This window comes from Lethenteron reissneri, chromosome 48, assembly GCF_015708825.2.
Source record: "Lethenteron reissneri isolate LAM-NWPU_2019-01 chromosome 48, ASM1570882v1, whole genome shotgun sequence".
In the NCBI taxonomy this organism is placed as follows: Eukaryota; Metazoa; Chordata; class Hyperoartia; order Petromyzontiformes; family Petromyzontidae; genus Lethenteron; species Lethenteron reissneri.
The window spans coordinates 9,445,063-9,472,522 of NC_083826.1; the positions used below are offsets into that span (position 1 = coordinate 9,445,063).

Consider the following 27,460-nt stretch of genomic DNA (forward strand, 5'->3'; position numbering starts at 1 on the left):
TACCGCAGATTGTTTTTTAATCAAGGCCGCCGCTGGTTTCAAACCGCGAACCTCTACAACAAGCGGGGAACGGGCCACCGCCGGGGGCCTCGTCGTGAGACGAGTAAATGATTGTCTCCTATGTATTACCTATGTATTACCTAGGTATTACCTATGTATTACACTCATCATTATCATTGTCAGCCACGGTCAATCCAGCAGCTGGATGAAGGCCTCCCCAAAGCGCCACCGTCTGTCGGGATCCCGCGATGCAAATTTAGTTTTTTTAAACGCACGTAATAATATATCACTTGTTCCGTTATTTTGTAGACATCGTTAGAACAATGACGATCCACAAAAGTGCAGCAATTGAAAGTAGGACGAGCGTGGAGCGGCTCCAACCGAGCTCGGAGCACGACGATGTCGCCAGGGTCACACGGTTACAGCTTTGTGAACGGCAGTAAGAGGGCAAGTCTGGTGGTGAATCTGAAAGAGTCCCAGGTTCTGTTAATTTTTCTTAATGGAGATGAAAGTTCATACGGCATGGCACACAGCATGGTGCGTACGAAACTAACTTCTTGGGTTGCGTTTTCCTTTTGAGAATGATCTTAAAATGTAATCGGACAAATATCGCAGTGCAGGACCCTCCTGTTAAACGAGTCTTGAGACCCCTATGGTAACACGAGGGTAGCATTCGTTAACAGATGAACGCGTGGAACGGGGCCTATTCACACGACACTCCACAGCAGTGGTTCTCAGCGTGTGGTCCCCCGGTACCACCAGGTGGTCTGCGGGGCTGCGACACAAATGCAGGTTATGATATTTAATTAAAAAAGAAAGTTTTGGTAAACTACCCTAACGCCAAGATCTAAATGCCCCTCCTAAAAAGTAAACCGTATACAGGGGCTCCTCTACTTATGAACGAGTTAGGTTACAGAGGTCTGTTCGTCAGTCGATTTGTTCGCAACTTTACTCATGTTTCGATTTGAAGCTTTCGTGACTGCAGGGATTCATCTTCTTGGTTCTTTCGGTAAAGTCACATAGAAGGGAAGTAATAAAATAATAAAAATAAAACATAATAAAATAAAATAATTCTCACGACGTTTCGGCTACAACGCAAGCAGCCGTCTTCAGGGTGAGAATTATTTTATTTTATTATGTTTTATTTTAATTATTTTATTACTTCCCTTCTACGTGACTTTACCGAAAAAACCAAGAAGATTTACTCATGCTGATTACAAACATGTTGTACGGCATATACATTAAACACGAGGAATTCCTTTAAACGTTTTATAATCTCCTGTAGATGTAGATGACGCTGGTTCTTCACACGTCTGTGCAGATGTAGATGCCACCATCGCCATCTATTGCGCGGCGGTTGAACTTACGACTCTCGGTCTGAACAGGCAACTGGACATACGGGGGCAGGTTTGTTCGTATCTCCGAAAATTCGCAAGTCGAAGTGTTCGTAAGTAGAGGAGTAGCTGCATTTAAAAAAAACATTTTTATGTTCCGGTCATAGGAATAATTTTGCATGACTGCTATTTAGAGAGAGAAGTGCCACTATGGGTGGGGGGCATCCGTGGCAATGTTCGCATCTGCTGAGCGGTCCGCGAGCCAAACAAGTTTGAGAAACACCGCCCCACACCGACGATACGTGCTTGAGTCACGCAGGAGTTCACTTTGTGCTTCGACATTAAGACTGACAAAACAAAGAATGCACGGTGGGCCAACCTCCGTGGCAAGCACAGGAAATCAAACGAGAACATGGAATAAGAAAGGCAGCATGGAGAGGCAATGCTGAAAGCCGTTTCATTCACAGAATGAGCAGGACGAGCTTTAAAACAAAACCAGTTTGGTTTAAAAATACACGAATAGAGAGAGTTCGTATTTTAATTTTTTTTTAACGAGCATCCCACGGCCTTTTTAAATTAAAGGACCGCCTCATATTAACGTAAACAGTGTCCCTCTGTGGAGGGGCAGTGCAAACATATTAAAGATATTATTGATCGCCTTGGAATTTCTAAGCAGCTGCTGCGATCAACAATATTTACAAGTGATTTGCGATGTAAAAAAAAAACATTCACAAGAAGAAACGCAAACAATAACCCCAGCGGGATTGCCCCACAGATGGACACATTTCGTCTGCCACGTTACGAGCGCTCGCTATAAGCACGTTCAAATATCAACTCCCGTTACACAGCACGTCACCACATTACTTATTCATGCCGTTTAAGTGGGTTTCGTGTCATTTATTACTCTGCGTTTTAACAATCCCAAAATTGCCTGATATGACTATAATTGTCACCGTTTATGATTACGTCAAATATATATTTTGCGATAAGTTGACTTGGATGATGGTTTACAGACTAAGGTACAATTGCGCTTTGCAACTTTGCCTCGGAAAGAAAAAAGTAATTGCAATGATTTGCTCCCGATTGCATTCTCCCATGCATTACACGATACCGTAACCTGAAGTGTGATGCTATGTCGACAGGCTCTATCCGTTTGTTATACAAAAGTTTATACGTTTCTTTTTGTACATTAATAAGAAACTCTAAAATAGTAACACCTTTTTTAAAGGACAAAGGAGAAGCAATTCTTACTTAAGATAAAATATTGATTGCTGTTATCAGGGGTGGAACAAGGCCTGGGTGAATCGTTCCTGTGAGCACGTCCCAGGAGCCGGTCCTATAAGCCAATGCTATGAGCCGGTCCTATGAACCAGTCTTATGAACTGACCCTATGAACCGGCCCTATGAGCCGGTCTTATGAGCCGGTCTTATGAACTGATCCTATGAGCACATCCTATGAGCCGGTCCCATGAGCCAATCCTATAAGCCAGTCCTATGTTTTGGTCCTACGTGCAGTCCGATGAGCTGGACCTATTAGCCGGTCCTATGAGCCGGCACCTATGAACCAGCCCTGTGAGTCGGTCTTATTCACCGATCCTATGGGCAGTCCCGTGAGCCGGGCCTATGAGCCAGGGTAGAGGCACACAACACCACTCCCGAGCCAGCTGCCCCACAGCACACCGTTTCGCGTCGAGCAATCTCCCCCATCCGCGCGTAATTAGTCGCCCATTCACGTGTGAATGACCTACTGCGCGTTAAATACATTGGGTGATTTACGAGCTCGGGGCTGGGGGGGAGGGCTTCCTGCCTGCCCATTGTAGGCAGCTGCAAGTGGCGTGAAGTGTGCTTTAATGTACACAGACCAGCACCAGTAAGCATATGCGCCTCCAAAGCCAGCCCTGGCTGCAGCACAGGTCAGCTGTGGTCATCAGACTGAATGCGGTCTGCCTTGGGGAGGTGTTCATGTCGCAGGTGGCTCACACCGCAACTCGTCTGGCGCCTTTCAGAAAGCTCGGACCGGATGTTCGCCTGTTGTTACCCCAGCTCCGGATGTAACCGGGAGTACGTACTTCTTTGTTTTTGCGATTGTCGCCAAGTCAAAGCCTTTTTTTGTTGTTGAAATATCTCAGACAACGAATTCCTGCCGATGCTGGCTTCAAGCGAAACCCTGTTCAGATCTTTACAAAAAGGACAGGGCCACGTGGACAAACAACAGCTGCCGAGATTAAGATATTGACAGAATTATCAGCCAAGTGAGCAATCTCTTCACAGCACACCACAAACACATATTAGACGCAGAGAGTGCAATTACACCGCAGAGGGCTATCTTTGCTTTTTGTATGTTAACACGTCAGTGCAAATGACCTCGCTCACACAGTGCAAGCCACAGTGGCCGATAAGAATTAAGACGAAACACTCAGAAGTCAAAATGACATTTGTTAATGCGATACCCCGGTAAACTCTTTCACCAATAAGACATCTGCCGTCGGCTTCCTGCGACAGAGATAGGTGGCGGCGTTGTTCACGCTCACGACAAAAGCCGATTGCTCCGCTTTCATTGCCGACAGACGCTGTGCCAAGCGTTGACTATCGCTCTTCCTGGCAATTAGTTTAAGTATCCGACTCCCATTTGTCTCCACCACTGACGGCAATTATGTATCATATATATTGGTAACAAATGTCATACCATAGAGTGGAATGATCAAGCATGGGGGTTTCATGCAGCATCACCAGGCATGGCTAATTGAGGTCACGATATTAAATAGTAACTTGCATACAATCGGTCTTCAGTCATGTACAAATTACATATATTTGTGCAATCAAACGTGCATGCTAAATATATATATACGCGCGGTTATGTGCTTGAAACCAATACACAGTATACAATAAAATCACAAATAATCCATAACTTAATTTCGACCGACGATTACGTTTCTCCAACATCGAGTTTGAACAAAACACACGCTGCTACAATGCGCTCGATAACCCCACCACGGTTTTGTTGTACAAAGCGATGAAAATGCTACGCCGGCGAGTAACAGTCACCGAGCCAAACGTGGAAACTGAAAAGTGCGCAGAGAAGCGTGGGGAGACGTGGGGCCTTTCGTGCCAGCATCAAAGTATAAGAATAGGCGTTTACCTTTTCTGGCAATAAAGCAGGCGTTAAGATGTTCAATCACCAAACAGAAAACTGTTGCAAGGAGTCAAGTCTGCATTAACCACACGTCCTTGTGGTGCACATGCAAACAAACATGCTCTGATGATATAAATGCTCTGATAGTGGCATTGCCTTTGTACTGTTCGCATTTAGGCGTTCTCTGCTCTGACATTGATGAGACTGGGCCCTAAAGAAGGCTGTCTCTGGTGTAGACCAGTTTCAAAGACAATGCCATATGCCAGAGGATGTTTTTGTTTGCATGTTCACCACAAATATGTGTAGTTAATGCAGACATGATTCCTTGTAAAAGGTTTCTGTTTGGTGCTTGAACATCTTAACAGCTGTTTTATTGGCAGAAAGGGTGAACCCATTCTTATGAAGCACGGGGAGATGGACGCTCGCAATTGAATTGAGAGACGGAGAGGGCAACACGTAGATTTGGAGAACCGGCGCAGGTTAGAGACGTCACTCAAAGCCACAAGAAGAGCCAGTGGGGGCTTGGGCAGTACACGACAGGGTGCCAAGATGTTAACTACCTCGCCTGCTATGCAGGAGGTCGTGGATCCCAACTCTGACGCCTGCTGTATATTTGGAGCTTGCGTGTTCTCCTCGTGATTGCGTGTATTTTTCTCCAGGTCCTCCGGTTTTTCACTCCACACTTAGAAGCACGCGTTTATTTGGCTGCTGTGACTTTCCACGTGATCAGCTCACGTCGTTGAGCTATCATTTGTGGCCAAGTCGCTTCGGAAAAAGAGCTACATAGCTCAGCGGACCTTACCTGGTACAATAAAAACAGTTTATAGTTTTTTGTTTGTTAGTCGGGGCTAGAAGAGATGAAGGCCGACGGTCAAGAATGACGACGGGATGGCGGCCAAGGAATGAAACGTCCACCGAGGAGATAGGGCGATGAAATCGGCTCGTGTGCGGCTGCTCAGTTAATTGTTGCACTGTCGCGCTGCGAGGGATGGCGACGACTTGGAGAGGTCTTCCTCCAGCAGTGGAGTGATCACGGCGAACGGTCATGATGGTGATAGTGAAGCCAATTGAACTTACAACAGCGAACTACGCTAATGTGTTTAATAGTAACCAGTGAAATACTATCCGAGTTTTAGAGAGTATCCTGAACAAAAAAACAAATTAGCAACATGAGATTTTACACATATTGATATCGCCTACACTGCAAGCGTAATTTATGTTACTGCCAAAATTTGCTTTATGACTGGTCTGAAAGATGCGGAGTATTACATTTTGAAATGTATCCTCACAGTAATGTGACACTTTAATGAGACCTACAGTCAAAAACAGTTGTAAAATGAGACGTTGAAAGCATGCTGATTGTGACGCTGATTACTTTGTTGCAAAATATAGTTGCTCTGATTTATATATAACACCGTTCGTGCAATGCTACGATACATTTAGCACCAAATCGGGTCGTGTGCAGGAGCTGGATTCTGCATTGGAGGGATGCGAGGTATGGCGATTGCTTAGGGAAGTGGGTTGATCATGGTTGATGATTATGGCAATAACCCAATCGGTATGTTTATAGATAATTAATTTAAATATGCAGTCGGGAGGAAGCATGCTTGGAATTACATTGAGAAGTTACCGTGAGTTAAAGATATAAACTACACTATTTTTCAACGGTTAACTTGATTCCTCTGTTTGTCGTGGTCAAATCTTGTCGTCAAAATTTCGTCCACTTCCCGTTGTCCAATCAATTCCACATTTTGCACACGTGCTCAGATCCGGTGACAATGCATGCCTGGATCAAAATCGGCATAAATTAATACATTAATTCGCTACTTTAAAGCAATTAACGTTTTGTATGGACGCCTTATTATTTATATATTTGTGTAGCTCAAAAACGCCGCGGCCCCTAAACTGTGGAATCGGCTCGCACAAAAAGCAGGCGCCGCGTGTCTCAGGCGCCATTGACGGACTTCTCGACCGTGAGTTAAACAAAGTTGTTAATAAAATCGTTGTTTAGAAAAAAAACTTTTTTAAAGGAGTTTATTTTATTACCAGGTAAGCACCACTGAGCTACATAGAAGCGACCTGGTCACAACTGATAGCTCAACAAAGTTGTTGATCAAGTAAATTAATAGCAGACAAATACTCTAAATTCCCGTTGATTGTGGAGGGAAAAACCAGAGGCCCCGGAGAAAAATCCACGCAATCACGGGCAAAGAGACACGCAAACTCCAGATATACAGGCGTCAGAGTTGGGATCGTACTCACGACCTCCTGCGTACCAAGCTATGTAGTCACCATCTCTCCACCGTGGCACCCTCATAAATCTGACTGCTAAGAAAAGTGGGCATGGGTACAGACATGTCGCGGCCATGAGGGCCTAGGTAGAGACACGTCACATCCTTGAGGGCCTAGGTAGAGACACGTCACATCCTTGAGGGCCTGGGTAGTCACATGTCATGGCCATGAGGGCCTAGATAGAGACACGTCACATCCTTGAGGGCCTAGGTCAGGGGTCGGCAACCAAAATAACAAGAAGAGCCATTTCTTTCCAAATCGGTACAAAATTCAGTATTTCAAGAGCCGCAATGCATATGAGTACATACTGTACATACGTACATATCGTCAAGAAACAGCCCGTAAAGAGCCGCATGCGGCTCCGGAGCCGTAGGTTGCCGACCCCTGGCCTAGGTAGTCACACGTCACATCCTTGAGGGCCTGGGTAGAGACACGTCACGGTCTTGAGGGCCTAGGTAGTCACATGTCGCGGCCATGAGGGCCTGGGTAGAGGCACGTCACATCCTTGAGGGCCTAGGTAGTCACATGTCACATCCTTGAGGGCCTGGGTAGTCACATGTCATGGCCATGAGGGCCTAGATAGAGACACGTCACATCCTTGAGGGCCTAGGTAGTCACACGTCACGGCCACGAGGGCCTGGGTAGAGGCACGTCACGGTCTTGAGGGACGGCAATGGCTGTCGGGCGAGAATAACGATGGCATGGCAACCGAGAGAGGGATCGCATCCGAGAGCTCGTCCACCGCGAAGATGGCACGATGAATTCAGCTCGTGTCCAAAGTGGCTTGCCGGGTTGTTACATCGCAGAACCGCAAGAGATGGAGACTGCTTGGGGAGGCCTTCATCCAGCAGTGGACTGATCCTGCTGATGATAAGTATTTAATATGATTAGTCAGGGCCGTCCATAGAGAGGTGCGGGGCCCGGGGCAATTCACACCGTGTGGGCACCCGCCCCACCAACGCCTTCAAACCAAACCTGAAGTATTGCATCTGACACCGTGACGTTGAAGCACGGGGCTCCCCAAAGCGCGGTGTCCCGGGCAGTCACCCGTACCCTAGGGGCGGCTCTCCGATTAGCTTTTATATCACATCGTTACATTCGCTCTGACAAGTGTCACGCATTGAAAAAAACGCATGCCAATGTTGTTGTTTTCTTTGCTGGTTGTGGAACATTAGGTGCTAATAATTACCACGCATCAGCGCATTTATTAACTCACCAAGCAGCTGGTTAATGCCTGCGCTTAAAAAATGCGTTCACAGAAGATGTAACGACCGAACACAAGTCTACGATTCCAAACAGGCTTCATCTGGTAGCGGTCGGTGTCTGCTGCCCACTCGACCATTAATCTAAAAAGGTAAAGGTGCAGCCATGCATCTGCTTGCGCACGCCACTCCTGGTGAAAAGAGCCCCCACAAGAGGGAGCTCTAGAGGGAGTTTTGCCTACTCTCCCGCGCTGGTCACACATCTCTACCCCACCACACGTGATCTGGTGTACATGCCCACGTATACTGCTGGGAGGACAGAGGCGGGGGGAATTCAAGAAACCTGCCGCGCCGGGAGATCGATCGGGCGACCTCTGGATCGCAAGTCCGTTACACCTCGGCGACATCTTGACATGAAACTAAACGAAGGAAATAATTTTATTTGTAGCAAAAACTAAAATGGCACTGGTCGGGTGGCTCAGAGGTCAGGGCGCTGACGAATTAGCGCCGAGCTCGCACCGGGGAGATCATGGGTCAGAATTGGGTGCAGCCAACCGTGGTGAAACAACGTTCTCAAAGTATCACGGCTGACGGTCTCGACCCAGCTCACGCATCATATTAAATTTGTGATTTTCACCTTCATAAATGAGTATATTGGTTGGACCGGCATGAGACTAGCTCACATTATGGAGGAGTGCAAGCCCTACTGGGTAAAGGTTTACAAGGCCACTTGACGGATTTTCTTTGCGAGAATTCCCGTGAGAACCGTAGCTCTTCTGCAACTGCTCCGGCGCTTTGCGAGACATTCGAATAGATTCTTCATCACGTGACGTGATGCCGAAAGCGTAATTTGCAATATATATGTTTGCGAACTTTCTAGATGCTGGAAATGTTTTATGATTTTAAATATAATAAGGCGGGGGGGGAAGATGAACCTGACCGACATGCTAGACACTACATTTCGTGCCTAAATCATTAACCCAAGCTCAGCACTCGTTAACAGTTCTACACCAGCTGTCATGCTGCTGTGTTGGAGTTCGAATTATTCATTCAAATGTGTCACCTCACCTCCGGTTACATTAGAAGAGAAAAAAAGGCCTTCAGTTGCCAAGTGACAGCTTAACTATGGGTTTCTTTCTCGGAATAATGACATTTTAAAGCATATTTGGTGGCAGTGTTTCAATATGTTCTTTTCAACACCCAACTTGCACTGTAGTTTATACAGCAATTGTATAGAAATATAGCTCATGCACTCACACAGAGTATATTTTACAATTAGTCTCTAGAGATTCACATTCACTACTTCACATGCCCACACAAAACATGTTTTTTTTTCAGTTTCACTGAAGCTCTAAACAAAGCTTCAAGCAATTGAATTCACTATGAGCTCCCCTGCCATGAACAACTCGTTGTATGTATGTAGCACCGTACGTAGCCAACCGTGCAAAAGCATTTTTGTTTGAATCTCACAAGGCAGGTTCGTGTTCAACGGTTTGTGAGGTGTGAGCAGTCACCCCACTGCCAGAGAAAACCAAGCTACGGCACCAATACCGTGGAAGTTCCTTGGTGCGGTGCGCGCGAGTGCCACAAGCGTGGCACGAGCATCTCCAAAACAAACCAGAGCTCACGGTGCTAACCGCTCACGATTAAAAGTCTCTGCGATCTGCTGTAGGATTCGCCGAAGCACACACAAGTCACTTGCGTCTGACGCAGCCACATTCAGAGCCTCACGCGTAACCGTTACGTCCACCGCATGGCAACAAACGCCTTCGCAATTTAATCTCGGGGTGCTGCAATTCAACGAGTCGCGTCACGGAGACTCCCTGTTCTAACAAAGGTGCGGCGATGTTCAACCGTGCTGGTGTCCCTAAGCCGGTGACGGAAATTCAGCAAAACCATCCCATGGCGTGCGCGAATCTAAACAGCGACTCTGGTGTACGCCGGCGATGTTTATTGTCGAGCAGCTTCCTTTAGTTTTACCACCAACCCCCACTGGTAGGCGGGGAAGCTGGAGGGGTGCAGTTTCATAATCATCTCCGGGAAGTCGCTGGTGTCGTTCAGAGTTTACGTTTGTTTTTGCCGTTGTTCCGCTTGAAGGGTCGCCGGGGTCACCGCGACGTCACGCCGAGCGCCCCCTTGAGGTTCTCGTAAACGACGTAGCTGATGCCCACGGCGGGGATGACCTTCATGAAGTTGGGCGCGATGCCGCGGTACAGGCCCAGCAGCCCGTCCTGCTGCACGATGGAGCGCATGAGCCCCACCATGCCGGGCTGCGACGCTCCAGGGCCCCCAATGCTCGCTGGAGAATGCAAGAGAAGCGACGTTATATTCTTGGTTCTTTCGGTAAAGTCACGTAGAAGGGAAATAATAAAATAATGAAAATATTAAACAATAAATTCTCACGACGTTTCGACTGCAACACAAGCAATCATCATCAGAAAGTTTGAAAAAAGATTGCTTGTGTTGCAGTCCAAACGTCGTGAGAATTTGATTGTTTTATATTTTTTGCATTTTATTATTTCCCTTCTACGTGACTTTACCGAAAGAACCAAGAATATGAATCCCTGCAGTCACGAAAGGTTTAAAATCAAAAGATGCGACGTTACGCAGAAACCCCACACTCGCTCAACTCACTCTTAGGGCGCCATGGTGGCGAGATATTCACTCCCTCGCCTCGTATACAGGAGGTTATGGGTTTGATCCCCTGATGCCTGTATATTTGGAGTTTGCATGTTCCCCCAGTGGTCGCATTGATTTTCTCCGGGTCTTCTGGTATTTCCCTCCATATTTGGAAACGTGTCTAGAGTATTTGTCTGCTATACATTTGAACGTGATAATCCACTTCGTTGAGCTATCATTTGTGTCCAGGTCGCTTCTGAAAAACAGCTTTACCACTCAGTGGGACTTATCTTGTAAAATTAAAAATAGTTTAGTTTTAACAGTTCAGTTTTAGTCTGTACCTGTTTCCTTACCGAGGGCCAAAGATGATGTTTAAATCCTGAACTTTGATCCAAACGCAAGGACTAAAATTTGAAACACGACATTGCTAGATCAAATAATTTCCCGCTGGTGTCCCATTAGCGCGGCTCAGACGCTTGCAGTGATGCATACATATTGTTCGTGTCTGCTTTGAAGTGGCAGACTTTATGTGGCTGTGGACAATATGAAGTTAAGTCGGGGGCCGTGTGTGAGGCCCTTGACCCGTAGGCTGCCCAACCCTGAGGGAAGTCACGCCAAAATGTCTCCCAGATCTAAGGGGCATTACAGTGGCACGAGTCTCCACCGCTGACCCTCAGCCAGTGGTAGAAATTCTACATTGCCTTGGCATGGGCCAGCAGTGTTGACTTCCTACACAGTGGCGGTCAGCTTTGTCAACGCCAGATAAACTAAGGGCCTTGTCAAATCCCTGACCAAACCTAAACTCAGAACTTTCAGATTGTGAGTCAAACCCCACTCTATCCACAGTGCCATCCAGACAGCTGTGGACTAATCGTGGGAAGGGCAAGTTGTTATTAATGGGATATTTAGAATATTTGTTTAAATCTTTATTTACCCACTTAAAGTGTCACGTAGGATCAAGACCCATTTTCAAGAGGCTCCCACTTGGAATACACACACATAAGTGTGTTAAAAAAATACTGGAAAGATCACAGCAAACCACACAATAGTAGAAGAGCGGACAACTCAGTATCTAAGAGTCAACAATCTGCTTTACTCTACTGCCCCCTACACGCCATACAAGTGAGTATCAGCACAGAACCATTATCATTTTGGCTAGCCATCAAACGCTTTTGGCTGACCATCGAACAAAGACGGACACCGCATCATCGCACGCTTCCAGATGCGCTTCTGCGGCCGTCTGGAACGCTCTTCCTTCCGATAGTAGGAAGCCACTGGAGCTGTGCACTTTTAAATCTAGATTGAAAACTCATTTCTTTGGAACTGCTTTTTGTGTTTAGTTTGCTGTCCTTCCCCCGCACCTCCAATTAGCACGGTTGGCTATGTACGGTGCGAAAGAGGTTCAACATACTGCAGGCTACGCTCCTTCAATGGAAGAGGAATAGCAACACTATGGCTCTCACCCCACGCTCTATCTGCTGAACCAAAGCGCGTGCCGGCAGCGTGTACAACATCAGGCGGCGCGTGCGTGTGCGGTGCGGAGCTCACCCGCAGCCTGCATGCGTGTGTGTGTGCGGTGCCGTGCGGAGCTCACCCGCAGCCTGCATGCGTGTGTGTGTGCGGTGCGGTGCGGAGCTCACCCGCAGCCTGCATGCGCGTGCGCACGAGCGCAAGCGGGTAGCTGGCGAGCTGCCCGCACGTGCTGGAGGTGGTGGCGCAGCACAGCAGCACGGCGATGCCCGGGTTCGCCCCCTCGGCGCCGTGCTTCTGGAGCCACCAGTTCTTCAGCGTCTGCCGACGGCGGAGGAAAGGGCCATCGTCAAAGCGTTACGCAGACGCCAGGTTTTTGCCGAACAGCAAAAAGACAAGACGATAACAAGCTGGCAAGATGGACAATTAATCCTTTCCCGTTCCATAACGTCTGCATGTTGCAGGGTGGGTGTCCCGGTCACCGCTGAATCTTGGAACGCGCAAGCGGCTCAGAGTTCATTTTAATTAGAGGAGCATAGCGCGCCGTTGTTTTTACAGACATTGTACCCACCGCAGAGAACCGTAGCGAGACTCTCCGATAGCTGGCGCCAAACTGTGCCGCACGCCCTCCTGCATGGCCTTGTGGGAGCATGGCCTTGTACTGATGAAGTTATTTTATTTGTATTCCGATTGAGTTCAGACGAAGTACACGTACGTCATTGGAATGGAAAGGGCCCTCAGTTTGGTTAGGTAATTCAGGCACACAAATGTTAATGATATAAAGATTTGCTTATTTACCCAGGAAAGCTACAGAGAGTCTGTAAATTGATTATTTCAGGAGGGTGCTGCATTGGGATGTTTCACCAACACAATCACACTTTGCGTTTTTTTTGTTATTGGAGGAAACCAGTCAACCATGCATAACAGGGGGAGATCATAGAAACTCCACACAGTGATGGGTACCCGAGTCTGAGATCCAACCCAGGCACTTCTTAATAATAATAATAATAATGCAATTTATAACGCGCGCAAATTTGCGGACGTAACGGCTCAGAGTCGCTCGAAAGCGCGGTTGTAGAGGTGAGTTTTTAAGTGCCTCTTGAAGGAGGCGATTGAGGTGATGCTGCGAATGTGCAGAGGGGTGACGGCGTTCCAGACTGTTGGGGCTGCCACCGAGAAGCGGCGCATAGACGTGACTGTCCTGGATCTTGGGATTAAGAGGGGGTCGTGCGTCTGCCATGTGCTGAGCTGGTGTGAGGGAAACATTTTATCACTGCACTAAATGAACAAGTACAGCCCTTTGTCAATCCACTGATGGGAGAAGTCCTCCTGGTGACAATAACAGCACATTCCTGAAACATATATGTTGTAATGCACGAGCAATTGGGTGCACACATGTCAAGTAACACAACAAGCCTATGACCACAGGGAAAATTTTTGTTATCTGTCCATATCAAACTTATATTCATCACATTTTGTCCCATAACTGCAGCCATGAAGCAGTATTCGTTACATTCCAAAAAATGCTGCCTTCGTATCAAGGGCGAATTGGAATCAAGTTTACAACCCATATTCTATGAAAGCGCATGCCCGCTTGATTAAAACACTTCACGATTCTTTGTCCACTGCATCGTACCCCCACAGATGGTCACACAGCGAACTTCTCATTTCACATCCATCGTCCACTTTGTAGGTAATCACGATATTCAGGACATCCGTGGTATACACCGAAAACAACAACCGCCATTCGCCACGGAAGTGGTGGTGACGTCACCGAAACGCTCGTGCAGGTTAGATGGGCTCCGAGGCCACGTGAAGCGTCGAAGGCTCGCCGACAGACCGAGGAAGAAACCGAGGTGGCACGGGTGAACTGACCGAGATGACTGGCACACACAAACGCATAAACGCCCTGTGTACACTAAACAGTGCTCATGGGTTTCCTCACCTCATAGGTGGCCAAGTCGATGCCCGCATAGGGGATGATCCCAAGCACGTTGGGCAAGTAGCCCTTGAAGAATGCCCGCAGGCCCTCGCGCTTCGCGATTTTGCGAGCGCAGTCGACCATGCTGCTGTACTGCCCCGTCTTGCCCAGCGCCAGTCTCGTCTTCACCACCTTGGGTCGACGATCCAAAAAACACAGGCACACACACTCTCTATGAATACGTGGAGCAGTTAGTCTATGATGGGAAGGTCACGTGTGGTGTAGTAGCGAAAACTAAACTTCGTTTTTTTTTGTACCAGGTCAGACCCACTGAGCTACGTAGCTCTTTTTCAGAAGCGACCTGGCCACAAATGACAGCTCGACGAAGCGTCTTGTCACGTGGACATTTATAGCAGCCAACTCCTCGAAACACTTGTTTCTAAACGTGGAGTGGAAAACCAGAGGAGCCGAAGAAAAATTCACGTGACCACGGGCAGAGAGAACATGCAAACTACAAATATGCAGGTGTCAGGGTCGGGATCGAACCCACGACCTCCTGCATACCAGGCGGGGGAGTTGACATCTCGCCACGTGGGTACTCCCACGTGAAGTATTGATACTCCGACGTCATCCGAGACGTTTGATCAGTGAGTTGGCCAAATATTCTCTCGATGGGATCGCTCGAGCTACCTCTACTGGAGACCATCCTGCCAGCAGTGGCGGGAGCAAGCAATTGCAGGGCTGCCTCTTTAGACGGTTCTTCAACTGCATTTTCCAGCAGCCCACATAATAAAACTATCGTGTGCTGCTGGACTACGTGACGTCATTAGGACCTCCGAATAGCACGGTTGGCTACGTACGGTGCGAAAGAAGTTCAACATACATATATACATACGTCATACAACACGCACGGTCTCAACATCACAGCGTCACATGTGCAGACTTTACGTCCCACGGCGTCGTTACATCACGAAGTCTGTATACGCGACCGCTATGAACAAGTGGACACGCGTGCGTGCGGCTGACGCAATGACGTCGCCATGTGCTCATCATTTGAGGGCTCGGATTTTCCAGCGCAAAAGGCATACGAGCGAGTCTCAGCGGGTCAGGTGGCGACCGGCGGTGGTGTCGCCAGGTAAAACAAAACATGAAAACCTGGTCTCTACGTATTGAACGGGACACCTCCTGGTGTGGATTCTGTGCCTCGGGGGCTACCCCGGCATGCTGGACATCTGCGAAAAAGAACTTCATGGCTCGGATTCATACTCTTAGGTTTTTTCAGTAAAGTCACGTAGGTAAAAAATAAAAGAAATAATAAATAATAGAAATAATAGAAGTAAAATACTAAATCACGACGTTTCTGAGGCAACACAAGTCTCCGTCATCAGGTGGGACCGTCACAGCTGAATTTACTGTACCTTAATACAGTAAATTCAGCTGTGACGGTACCTTAATACAGTAAATTCAGCTGTGACGGTCCCACCTGATGACGGAGACTTGTGTTGCCTCCAAAACGCCGTGATTTATTATATTTCTTTTATTATTTATATTATTTATTATATTTTTTAACTACGTGACTTTACCGAAAAAACCTAAGAGTATGAATCCTTGCAGTCACGAAAGCTTCAAATCTAGAATCAATCAAATTCCTCCTCCGGTCCCAATGAAGATTCTGATTCCGATACCCAAGCAGCGGCCACTCGCACCTCCATGGGGTAGATGACCGTCTGCGCCGTGGCGCCAGCGAGCGAGCCGGCCACCAGCCGCTCCTGCACGCCGATCTGCTCCTGCCGCATGCCGATCAGCTTCTTGATCTGCAGGGGCGAATAAAGCGAAGGAGCGGATCACGCGGGGCGGTGGGGCGGTGGGAGACAGCATGGGGCGGCGAGGGGGGGGGGGTCACAGTGGATCGCTCAACGAAACGTAACTTGCCACGGCTGCCACTAGGCTCTCGCTTGACTAATGACGAAGTCGCCCGGAATCCTCCCAACTCTCGTTAGATGTTAGAAGCTAGGCAGGAAGGGGTTTGTTTTGAGCCTGTGTGGTGCTTGGATGGGTGACCACCGTAGCGGCCTACGCGTGTCGTAGGTTGCTGCGGGGGGCTACGTTGTCAGCAGAGGGCAGTGCAGGCAAATCAATATATTTATTTATACCGAGCGATCCGATGAGCTACAAATATCTTTTTCACAGATGTCCTATAGGGGTGTGTCAGAACGTTACATCAACAAACAATGCAAAAAAACACGATAGGAGTGCAAAGTATAGGAAAGGTAAACAAACCACTTAAAAAAAAATACAAATAAAACTAAACAAATTTTTATATTACCAGGTAAAGCCCACTCGGCTATTAGCTTATTTTCCAGAAGTGACCTGGCCAAAAATGATCGCTCAACAAAGTGGCTCATCACGAAACTGAACGCGCCATCAACACCGTCCCAGCGCAGTTGGCAAAGTCGGTTCGTCCGAGTACGTCCGACATATCCGCGGTGCTTTATGGGCATTTCTCTCTTGATATCGAGAAGGGCGGACACGTTATTGCAACGTGAATTACAGTAACAATTGGTTCACATACTATTCCCCCAAGTGAAGAGCCACTCTTGTGAGTCCACCAATGATTACACACACCACTAAAGTGTCCGCAATGTCCACCCAAAAGTGTGGAGCTGCCTCTCGGCACCATCTCTCATTAACGGAGGACAAGAAATTAAGCCTTAACGGCCGCAGCAGCGATGTTACCTTCGCCGGAAGTGTCATCATTAGTAAGACTTTAATTACTCGCAGGAACTTATACATTTGCAATGACATGATGACACCTGCTGGTGAGAAAAGGGAAGCACGGGTACAGACACCGCTAAAACAGCATCCAGTCCGAAAGGGAGAGGTATCTGGGCCAAAGGTAATGGGCGGGGCTGGCCGGGATGCTCTGGGAACCCGCTCGAAGGTTCCAGGAGAGGGCGTGGACAGAGGCGGAGCCTAGCCGCGCCTGCGGTGATATAAGTGGGGGCGGAGGAGGACTCGAAGTTGGTGTGTGAAGTCTTGGGTCCGGACTGCGTCGCTGCTCGCCGTCATCTCTCTCCGTCGTCCGGCCACGCGGAAGATCTCCTGCGGCTTCCATCCCCCTCCCCGGCACGCCGCCAGCCAGCGGCGTGGCCGAGTGTGAACGGTGGAATCGCGCCGAGTGATCGGCCGTGTGTGTGTAGCCCGTAGAGACGCTAACATCCAGTGTTGTACTCCGAGTGAGAGATAAGGTTGGCCTGTGTTGTGCCCGTATATGAATAAAAGAAGAAGTACCCTTTACACGACGTGTCGCAGAAGTCGCTCATTACACATTTATAGATTCCATCAAGATCTAGGTTGCGCTCTTTTGGTGATCGGGCTTTTGTTAGCATGGCACCCAGACTATGGAATGCCTTGCCACTTAAAATAAGACAATTGGAGTCGGTAGATATATTTAAGTCTGCTTTGAAAACCCATCTCTTTAAAGTGGCCTTCCCTCTTTAGTTTCGTCGGTTGCCCTGGTTCTGTTTTAGTTTTCTGCTTTTTATTCATTGCGCATTAAACATTTGAATTATTATTATTGCATGAAGGGAAATTATTGCATGAAGGGAAATGTCAATAATTGCATCGAAGTGACCAATCATCTCAAACAGGGTCCTTCCAACAAGTCTATAAGACTCGTTCAAATGTATGTACGCTCAACTTCTTTCACACTGTACATAGCCAAAACTAAACACAAAAAGCAGTTCTAAAGAAATTAGCTTTCAATTGAGAAAATGCACATGGGTGTAGCATCATCATCACACATTTATAATCCACCTATCAGTGACCTGATATCACCAGATCTCTGTTTATAAATGTATTTATGACTAATACGAATGACTGTCAACGCACTGCTGAATGAAGGCCTCCCCATGCTCTACCAGTCATTGGGGTTCGTACGATCATACTTCACCACGCCGGTCTTTGTGGGTGAGTAAAAGGACTGGCTCAGACAGCGCTCACCATTCCCGTGAGCTGTGGCTGGGACTAAAACTCAACGAGCATCGTAGCGCAGGGCACCATCGTCAGAAGATATTTGTTTGTGTTTAGATACAAGGGGTCATCAATTATTCGGTGGCCTCGGGGGGAGGGGGGGTGCTGGATTTTCAAAAACGCCGGATAATCACTAAATAATCATTATTTTAAATAGCTTATTTTCACATTCTAGTATGACAGTATGTCTCTTGATGTTGTTATATTGTTAACTATGTTAAATTGGCATAAATAAACATTCAAAGACAACAATAAATATCCTACTTGAAAAAGTGGCTGTATTTACTGCATCGTACTTATCACTCCAATCTCGAAGACTGCATGGGGTGATGTATATACGTGCAGTATTTTCATTGTTTACGTTGGATGTAGCCTATAATGTACTGTGTATAATATTTGACACTGAAATCAATCGTGGCTAATTTTTTACACACGTTTATTTAACTCACTCTGCCTGTTGTTGTTGTCGTCGTTGTATCCTCAAATCTTGTAACTAAATTTTTACCCACTTCCCAATATGGTATCGACTGCAAACTTGGTATACTCATGTCATACTGATGACAATACTATATTCTATCATAAAAAATAAAAAAGTAAACATTTTAAAACATTATTTTTTATATGTTATGTTTCGGCTTGGGTCTAATTGTCCACGCTCAACTGACGTTGGCTGTCAATCACCATGGTCCCTTACGTCATGGCAAGCCTCGGGGCCACTTCCTGGAGTCGTGGAGTTCTGCCATTACTAGTACGGTACATTTAATTAAAGAGTGTTTTAAAAAAAGTATTTTTAAATATTACTTTTTTTGTCACACACATGCTGCTGATAGCCAGACTGGCTACAGTCTTTGGAGTGGGGTCTCCAGTTTCAAGCCGGCACTGCCAGATAATGTTGGAAGCCGGATAATCGCGAGCCGGATCATCGATGATCAACTGCATTACACAAACTCAATCAACTACACAAGAAGCTGAATACAAAGCGCACCCCTTGGCAGCAAGGCAAGTTGTGCTTCTATCCTAAGTCGTGCACTTGCATCAGAAGTTGCCCTTCTCCTCTCTCCACCTGTGGAGGCATGTGTGTCTTATTTGAGAGCTGTGCGAATAGCGACTCGAGCTACGTCTGGACTTCTCATGCCGTTATCTTATTCTGAAGGTGTGGCCGCCCGCAGAAAACGAGTCTTGGGATTCGGCAGGGCGTTTTTCCGGCGCAGGCAAAACTAGTGATCAATCATTCCTCAACAGCCATCGATATCTCGGCAACGCTATTAGGAAGCCACCGGAGCTATGTACTTTTAAATCTCGATTGAAAACTCATTTCTTTAGAATTACTTTTTTGTGTGTATCGTTTGTTGTCCTTCTCCCCCCGCCCCATACACACATAGACTCACACAGAGACCCATAGACTCACACAGAGACCCATAGACTCACACAGAGACCCATAGACTCACAGAGACCCATAGACTCACACAGAGACACAGAGACCCATAGACTCACACAGAGACCCATAGACTCACACAGAGACCCATAGTTTGTTGTCCGTAACCCGCACCACCGATTGGCATGGTTGGCTACGTACGGTGTGAATCGGAGGCTCCTACAAGTTGGCAGCTATAACAGAGTGTGGCGGTCGTGTCGCTACAGTTCTCTGCGGTGAGTACAATGTCTATAACATCAATGGCGCTATGCCTCTTGAAACAAAATTAATGCCGAGCCGTTTGCGTGTTCCATATAGCGCTGATGAGGGGCTCGGAGCGCACCTGCTCGTACGCCATGAACTTGATGGCCGTCTCCGGGGCGATCTTGATCACGTTGACACCGTTTCCGCGCCACAGCGAGCGGACGCCGCCCTCCCTGATCATGTGCGCGAGGCCACCCACCACGCCGATGGTGTTGTGGCGGGAAGCCTTCACCTGCACGTTGGACACGCGCAGACACAGAGGCATAAACAAAGAATCCAACCCCCCGGTGAAGCCTTTCGAAGGCCATTCAGGAAAGTGCTGTTAACGACCGCCGGTGAAGAACGTCACGACGACGGACGAAGGGGGTGGGGAGTCCAGCACCACGCCCGGCCGTCTCTTCTGTGCCGATTTTTAGACACTGAGCCAGGCATTAACCCTTTTCCATTCCGATGACGTTCGTCATCGGTTTTTGGGAATCAGCAGAAGACGTACCGAGGCTCCCACAAGGCCATGCGTGAGTGCGGCACAGTTTGGCGCCAGCTATAATAGAGTACGGTCTTGTCGCTACGGATCTCTGCGGTGGGTACAATGTCTTTAAAAACAACGGCGCTACTGCGCCTCTTTAAATAAAACTAATGCTGAGCCGCTTGCACGTTCCGAGATTCAGCGGTGAACGGGACACCCACCCTGCAACTTGCAGATGTCTCGGAATGGGAAAGGGTTACTATGAGGCCGAGTTGACCAAGGGGGAGGCGGCTAAGGACCGGTTCATGTATCACTCGCCACTGACATTCGCCGTGGCCACCAATTGAACTAAGGTCCCTGCGTTCGCAATCGGCAGTGCGCCGACTGCTACACAAAAGCTCCCCACACACGCGGACACGCAGGGGCACATGCAGATGTACACATACGGGGATGGTCCGGAGGCTCAGAAGTCAGAGCGCTAAGGTCGCATTGCTGAGACCGCGTGCTCGAGTTAGATGGAGTGCCATTCCCAAATTGCTCATCTCAGTGATCGGTCAATGTGTGTCAATGCAGTAAATTCACAACTCAGCAACAACCAAATCACCGAGCGTTATTGACATTTGTGATAATGATGACAACTGTAACAATTATGACCAGGATAAGAAATCCTGATAGTTACACAATGATGATGATGATGACAATGATAATGAATTTCGCTCTTAAAAGAACAATCATCATTTACAGTTAACTCTCGATTATCCATTGCATTATATTGGTTGTGGATGAATCGTGCTGACAAAAAATAATACATGTTTACACGTGTGCTACTTTTACTATGTGTTGCTCCTTACTAATACTGGTAGGAACCTCTCCTGGTTACACCAGCCCACAGAGGATTACTGTGTCCGTCCGTCGTGCAGGGAGGGGCTTGGTGGGGAGGGAGAGGCTGGGTGGGGAGGGTGGGGAGGGGCTGGGTGGGGAGGGGAGGGTGGGGAGGGGCTGGGTGGAGAGGGTAGGGCTGGGTGGGGGGTGGGAGGGGTGGGGCTGGGTGGAGAGGGCTGGTCACCCCGTGGTGCCCTTATAAAACCCAACGTTTAACCTACTCTCGCCGGCTTGTGCCCGCCCTCACAGTCGGGCATAATTGCGGAATACACCACGCCGCCGTTGACCCTGGCCATTGACCGAGCAACCCGACGTTCCTACACCAGCTCCCTCCGCAGGAGGAATGTGTTCTAGGGTCGGGTGAATTTGCTCACCATTTTAAGGAAGAAGCAACGACAACAGGCGACGCATTCCACACCTGCACCCCGGCTCTGCGTCGCTAAAGCACTGAAACACAGCCCTGCTGCGGTACCCACTCAAAACTCAGTTGCTGATAGAAACTGTCACGGCGTCGAGAGAAACGTCATACGCCATGCTAGATAACATTCGGTGCGGTCCAAACATCGCATCATGGAGAACTCTACAGCGCAACTCCCAATGACCTACGCGGCGGTATACAGAGAATACATTTACAAAGCCTAATTCACGTGTCCTCCATTGCCTGTGTTGCTATTTAACCTGGGCCGCCCTCTTCGCTCTCTCCCCTAACCTGTAAAATCGGGAGTTTGACTGTACTTTATTCATTCAGGCTGCAGAACGAGATTACGCTTGAAGTGAGCGGGGCCCATATATGAGGCTGTGCGCGCAAGAGCAAAGTTAATTAAGAGTTAAGCCTCCTGGCTCGAGTCAGCTAAGCTGCAAGCTGAGAGTCACATCACACTCCCACAGAGGGAGGGGGGGCTGACGTGCCAGCGTGACGGTAATTACCATCGCTCAGGCTGTGGAGGCTTGCATGGGAACAACCGAGATAACGTGGCCTGCCCTTCAACGCTCAGCTATTTGATGAGAAATGAGCACGTTTAAATATGTAACCATCAACAGAACTTTCGCTGCCAAAGCACACACGCGTGCGCGCGCATGTGCGTGCGTGCCGTCTAACACGCTCGGTTAATCTGCGCGTTCCCAGAAAAAAAGATCGATAATACAATAAAACATACCCTGCACCAGTTCCAAATCGTTCATATTGGAGTAGTTACTTGGCCCATACGTGAAACTGAGCTGACAGATGTCAGCGGTGGACACAAACTGAGTTAGTGCGCGAAATAAACAGTCGATGTACTGTGGTTGACGGGTGGGTCAGAGGTCAGGGCACCGAGCCAGAAAACTGTGCTTTGGCTACCAGTGATAAAAACCGGGTTCTCAAGTGTGGATGTCCTCAGCCCTTTAACCAATGACTGCACAAAAACACTTTACATTTGAATTGTCACCTTATTTGCCCAAATTCCAGCTCTGACAATGAATATATCGGTTTAACCATCAAGCTATGTACATTTATCTCAATGTGGGGTGTGTGAGGCAGTACAACTCCCATTGAGTGTGGATACATAGGTTATCTTGAAAGTATCTCCAAAAAATTATGTGAAAATCCGCTTCCTTTGGCCGTGTTCTGCATGCATGTATGTTCACCTTTTCGCACCGTACATAGCCAACCGCGCTAATTGGAGGTGTGGGGGAAGGACAACAAACTAATTCTGCTCAAGTGAAAGCGAGGTGGCCCTCAACACTGATTAGAGCCCTGGGCCAGTGGTGGACATTCCACTTTCCCGTGACCGAGGTCTTTAACAAGTACACCCGTAAAAACAAAGTTTTTCACTAAATCCTTTATATGCGTGGCGGCTAGAGTCCTCTCGTCCTCTGGCTTGAGATGGCTGCCACCTATGGGTCAGATGATTGTCTGCCACCATTAAGCAATTGGTAATTAAATATTTAAAAAAAATCCCTAAACAGTGTAAAATTTTGGAAAAAAATTTTCACGAAAATTAATTGTCACGCACAACGAGTCTGTGTGGAAAATGTCAGCTCGATTGGATCACGGGAAGTGGGTTAAAAAACGACCGAAAGATTTGCACGGTCGTAAGCAAGCAAGCAAGCACGCAAGCGAACTTAATATAAAGGATTTAAAAAGACAACTGTAGATGGTGGACAAAGCAGTACTCATTTTTCCCACCCAAGAGAGATGATAGGCCGAGTCAATCGCTAAACTGGGATTTGTATTTTGCAAGTTTCCAACTCTGAGTCATGTCATTTACCCAGAGTGCCACTTTATTTATATAATGTAATAACCGAACGGGTGGAGTCTTGGCAAAGTGGTTAGCGTGCTGCACTACGAAACACCGCTGCCCAAGTTCTATTCCTGGCCACTTACCAGTGTGGTCAAGTATGGTCAATTAACCCAATGGCCCAGCACAGTTATAAGTCCTTTATTTGTATTAATTGTCGATTAATTAACAAATGGCAAGCATCAGGGTCAAATTAAAATGTCTTGCTTTTCATGCGATTGTATTCTGTGCCTGGACGTCACCTCCATAGGCTATCAGTTTCCATTTGAAAACTATACACTTAATTATTTGATGAGAATAGGTTTTCCGCTTTTTTCTGGCAACAAAATAGGTGTTAAGATGTTAAAACACCAAACTGAAACCTTTTACAAGGAATCATGTTTGCATTAACCACAACACTTGTGGTCAGAATGCAAACAAAAAACGTACTATTTTATTCTTTCGGTAAAGTCACGTAGAAAGAAAATAAATGAAATAATGTATTCAATTTAGAAAATAAGTTTAATAATTTTATTTACAGAATTAATTAAATAAAATTTGCTTTATTTATTTTCTATTTACTTAATTTATTTTCTACGTGACTTTACCGAAAGAAGCAAAGAGTAATTCCTACAGTCACGAAAGCTTCAAAACAAATTTTAAAAAACATACTCTGATAATATATGCATTGTCTTTGAAACTGATTGGTCCACACCAGAGACAGCTTTCTTTTGAGCCTCGTCTCTTTTGGCATCCTATGGTCTAACACTTTTTTGAGACGAGGCTCAAAAGAAAGCTGTCTCTGGTGTGGACCAATCAGTTTCAAAGACAATGCATATATTATCAGAGTATGTGTTGTGTTTGAATTGCCAGAAAAAAGGGGAAAACCTATACTCATATTTTGGTACTGGCAAAGGAGGTCCCATGATATAAGTTATTTTATTTACCAAGTTAAGCTCACTGAGCTATATAGCTCTTTTTCAGAAGCGACCTGACCACAAACGATGGCTCAACAAAGTGGGCTTATCATCATGTAGACATTTATAGCAGCCAAATACTCTAAATGCGTTTCCAAATGTAGAGGGAAAAAACGGAGAACCCGGAGAAAAATCCACTTGACCACGGGGAGAATATGCAAACTCCATATACACAGGCGTCAGGGTTGGGATTGAACCCACGTCCACCTGTATACCAGGTAGTTAATTAAGATGTAATGGTCTTAATTACAAAATTAATTAACACGTGTTGAAAGCAACTGGGGAACAAGGAGCTAACCTAATGCTGTTGTCAATTAGAGGCTAGCACACGGCCCCAACGATTACAAAATGTATCCATTAAAGGTAATTAGCCGCGGTCGTGTTTGCAAATTAATGGATTAATTAACTACACAACTAGGGAAATACAGTGTGGCAAACAAAAGAAGCGTGGTGGGTTGGTGTTTATCCTTGTGCCAACATGTCCTTGGCAAGCGTCGTCAACGTCACAATCAGGCCATGTTCAACCAAATGCTGGATAAGGCCTCCCTGAAAGCGGTCATCCATCTCTCTGTCTAGTCATCTCTCTGTCTAGCCATCTCTCTGTCTAGCCATCTCTCTGTCTAGCCATCTCTCTGTCTAGCCATCTCTCTGTCTAGCCATCTCTCTGTCTAGCCATCTCTCTGTCTAGCCATCTCTCTTCTCTGTCTAGCCATCTCTCTGTCTAGCCATCTCTCTGTCTAGCCATCTCTCTGTCTAGTCATCTCTCTGTCTAGCCATCTCTCTGTCTAGCCATCTCTCTGTCTAGCCATCTCTCTGTCTAGCCATCTCTCTGTCTAGCCATCTCTCTGTCTAGCCATCTCTCTGTCTAGCCATCTCTCTGTCTAGCCATCTCTCTGTCTAGCCATCTCTCTGTCTAGCCAAGACTTTCAAAGCCCTCCTGCATGTGCTCGTCTGCCTCTTTCTTTCTTCGTTTTCATCTCGGTCCACCTGCAACAACACAACAACTGTTGTGTTTCTAGTTTGTGTCCTTCTGACCGCTATTCCCAGTTGTTCATTCAGCCCGTGAGATATGGTGACTTTTGTTTCGATCAATGTCCATCTTGAGCCAAACTTTGCAGCCCTCTTTTATTAAATTATAGGCAAGCTCACCTTGCGAATACCCGCATTGCGAAACCACCGCCAGGACAAACCAAATCCCTGGTGAGCCAGAATCAGTTTGAGCCTAGGCTGGATTTGCCAAAGGCTGCTTACCAGCCACAGCCAGTGGATTAACCGGAAGGGAAACCCGATCAATGATTCAATTAACTGTGTCGTGCTACAGCTAACGTGGGAAATGTCACATTAGAAAAAAATCTGGCCTGGGTTGCCGTTACATATGGAAACGGGGTGCAACTTTACACCTCGGTGGCTGAGCAAAGACTCGAATGCAGATAAAGATAGAGAGCCTTCCGAATGTGAGAGGGCGAGTTATTGGAGGGCAGATCGGCAGAAGTAAACAAAGACAAACAGGGAGCAACGGGTGCTGCAGGGTAAGCACATCATTGGAGACCGTGCCTGCTTGTACACTCGCAATACACTGCTGCATGTAGGCCTTCGCACACATTGTCATGGAGGTTGTTTTATGAAATGCGCGCTGGTGAAAGGGGTACCGAGAACCGGTACAGATATCCACTCGCCACTGATGTCAGCCGCGGCTGGCAATCGAACATCAGGACACCGGGTTCGTAGCGCAGCGACACTCACCACCACTGTCATGAAGCCACGTGATGTCACAACATCGGTACAAATGATATACGGACATCACTTAGTCTGCCAGCGCATGCATTGTTACATGGCCCACTGGGAAAAAAACAAATAAGTACACTGGTAGAGAACAATGGATCACATGGCACGTTTGTGATGACAGCCGGTGGCAGTAAGGACAACGTGTAAACAGCAATGAATCGAACATCCTGCCAACTGGTTCGAAACGGACCAACGTTGACCGAGCCAAGTCAAATGGACAGCGCAGCTGGAGGAGGTCACCTGCATGATGACCTTGAGACGGTCAAGCGGCGCCGTGCAGGTGCGCGAAACCACGCCGGCGCCACCGCCGGCCACCAGCTGCCGCCACCACGTGCCGCTGCGACGCTCCTCCTCCGTGAACTCATCCGGCACGGCCATGCTGTCGCCCACGTCCAAGATCTATTGGAACAGTAAGTGCAAGCAATAGTTGTCGTTACAATGATTATGATGATGTCATTTCTCTCTAGTTGCGTTTTGACTTTTTGGGTTTTACTGCGTGCTGTTCGGCATGATGTCCAAAGTTTCGCTCCACGTACCGGGAGCTCGGTGACTAAATGACCGGATGCACAATCTCCCAAAGTCGGGAGTTCAAATCTAGGTCGGAGGGTCGACTCAGCCCATCATACATCTGGGGTTATAAAATACGTACCATTTTATGGGAAGTCGACTCAACGTTCTCTGCCCTGCCATACGAAGTTGGCAGTGACATCACCAGTTCAACGTCGCCAACAGAGGTGGCATCCTCCCCCATTAGAGTTTTAGCAAAAGTTTAAATTTCAGGGGTTTTTCATTCTAAGGATCAAACTAAATTCTAAGCGGGGTACCTCCTGAAAGAGCCTTAACCTTCAATGACGCTTTGCATGGGTGAAAATAATTATATAAAGCACACTGGCAGTATTAATATTATAACTGTTATTGAAAGCCAATTTTGCCGCCAACACGCATCAAGATCACATTTAATACATCCTACAGGGCTTCACTTCACGGACGACACCCGAGATACTTGCGTGAATGTGGGCGAATATCCAAACGTATTTTGCTTCCTCTACAGTCTGGACTCTCTGTGTCACGATTGGCATATTACGCTTTCTAATAACCCTCAGGGGGGGGGGGGGGGCGTCTAATTGCATCGAAACAATACCAGGAAGATCCTTTCAGAGGTGCGCACGCTTGTTATAGTTCAGTGTACAAGTTCTGCCAAATACTTGCTCATGACACTTTGTTGACAGAAGGGCCTCGCCTAGAGGGACCTCTGGATGGTATTTGGCCTACTCTTCCATGCTGGCCAGACATTTAGTAAGGGGGGGGGGGGGAGAACCCACACTTTAATCCACCACACGTGACCCGCTGACCAACTAAAATGTAGTGCACACATTTATACTGCAAGGTGGACAGACAGGCGGATTTAAGA

The 27,460-nt window shown here is 47.3% G+C and overlaps 1 protein-coding gene across 3 annotated transcripts in view; it reads right to left on the reverse strand.

Annotated features, from left to right (window-relative positions):
- Positions 1 to 1,168: 1,168 nt before the first annotated feature.
- The window catches only part of LOC133354603 (calcium-binding mitochondrial carrier protein SCaMC-2-B-like), a 58,188-nt gene continuing 31,896 nt past the window's right edge, over positions 1,169 to 27,460 (reverse strand). For 2 of the 3 annotated variants that reach the window (XM_061571575.1, XM_061571573.1), the window contains exons 5-10: positions 26,290 to 26,448; positions 19,761 to 19,913; positions 15,678 to 15,785; positions 13,996 to 14,163; positions 12,221 to 12,371; positions 1,169 to 10,260 (exon numbers count right to left, since the gene is read on the reverse strand). In XM_061571575.1, coding sequence (XP_061427559.1) covers positions 10,070 to 10,260; positions 12,221 to 12,371; positions 13,996 to 14,163; positions 15,678 to 15,785; positions 19,761 to 19,913; positions 26,290 to 26,448 — 930 coding nt within the window. In that variant the 3' untranslated portion in view covers positions 1,169 to 10,069. The remainder of the gene's footprint in view (positions 10,261 to 12,220; positions 12,372 to 13,995; positions 14,164 to 15,677; positions 15,786 to 19,760; positions 19,914 to 26,289; positions 26,449 to 27,460) is intronic. The other variant, XM_061571574.1, reaches the window with a different exon arrangement.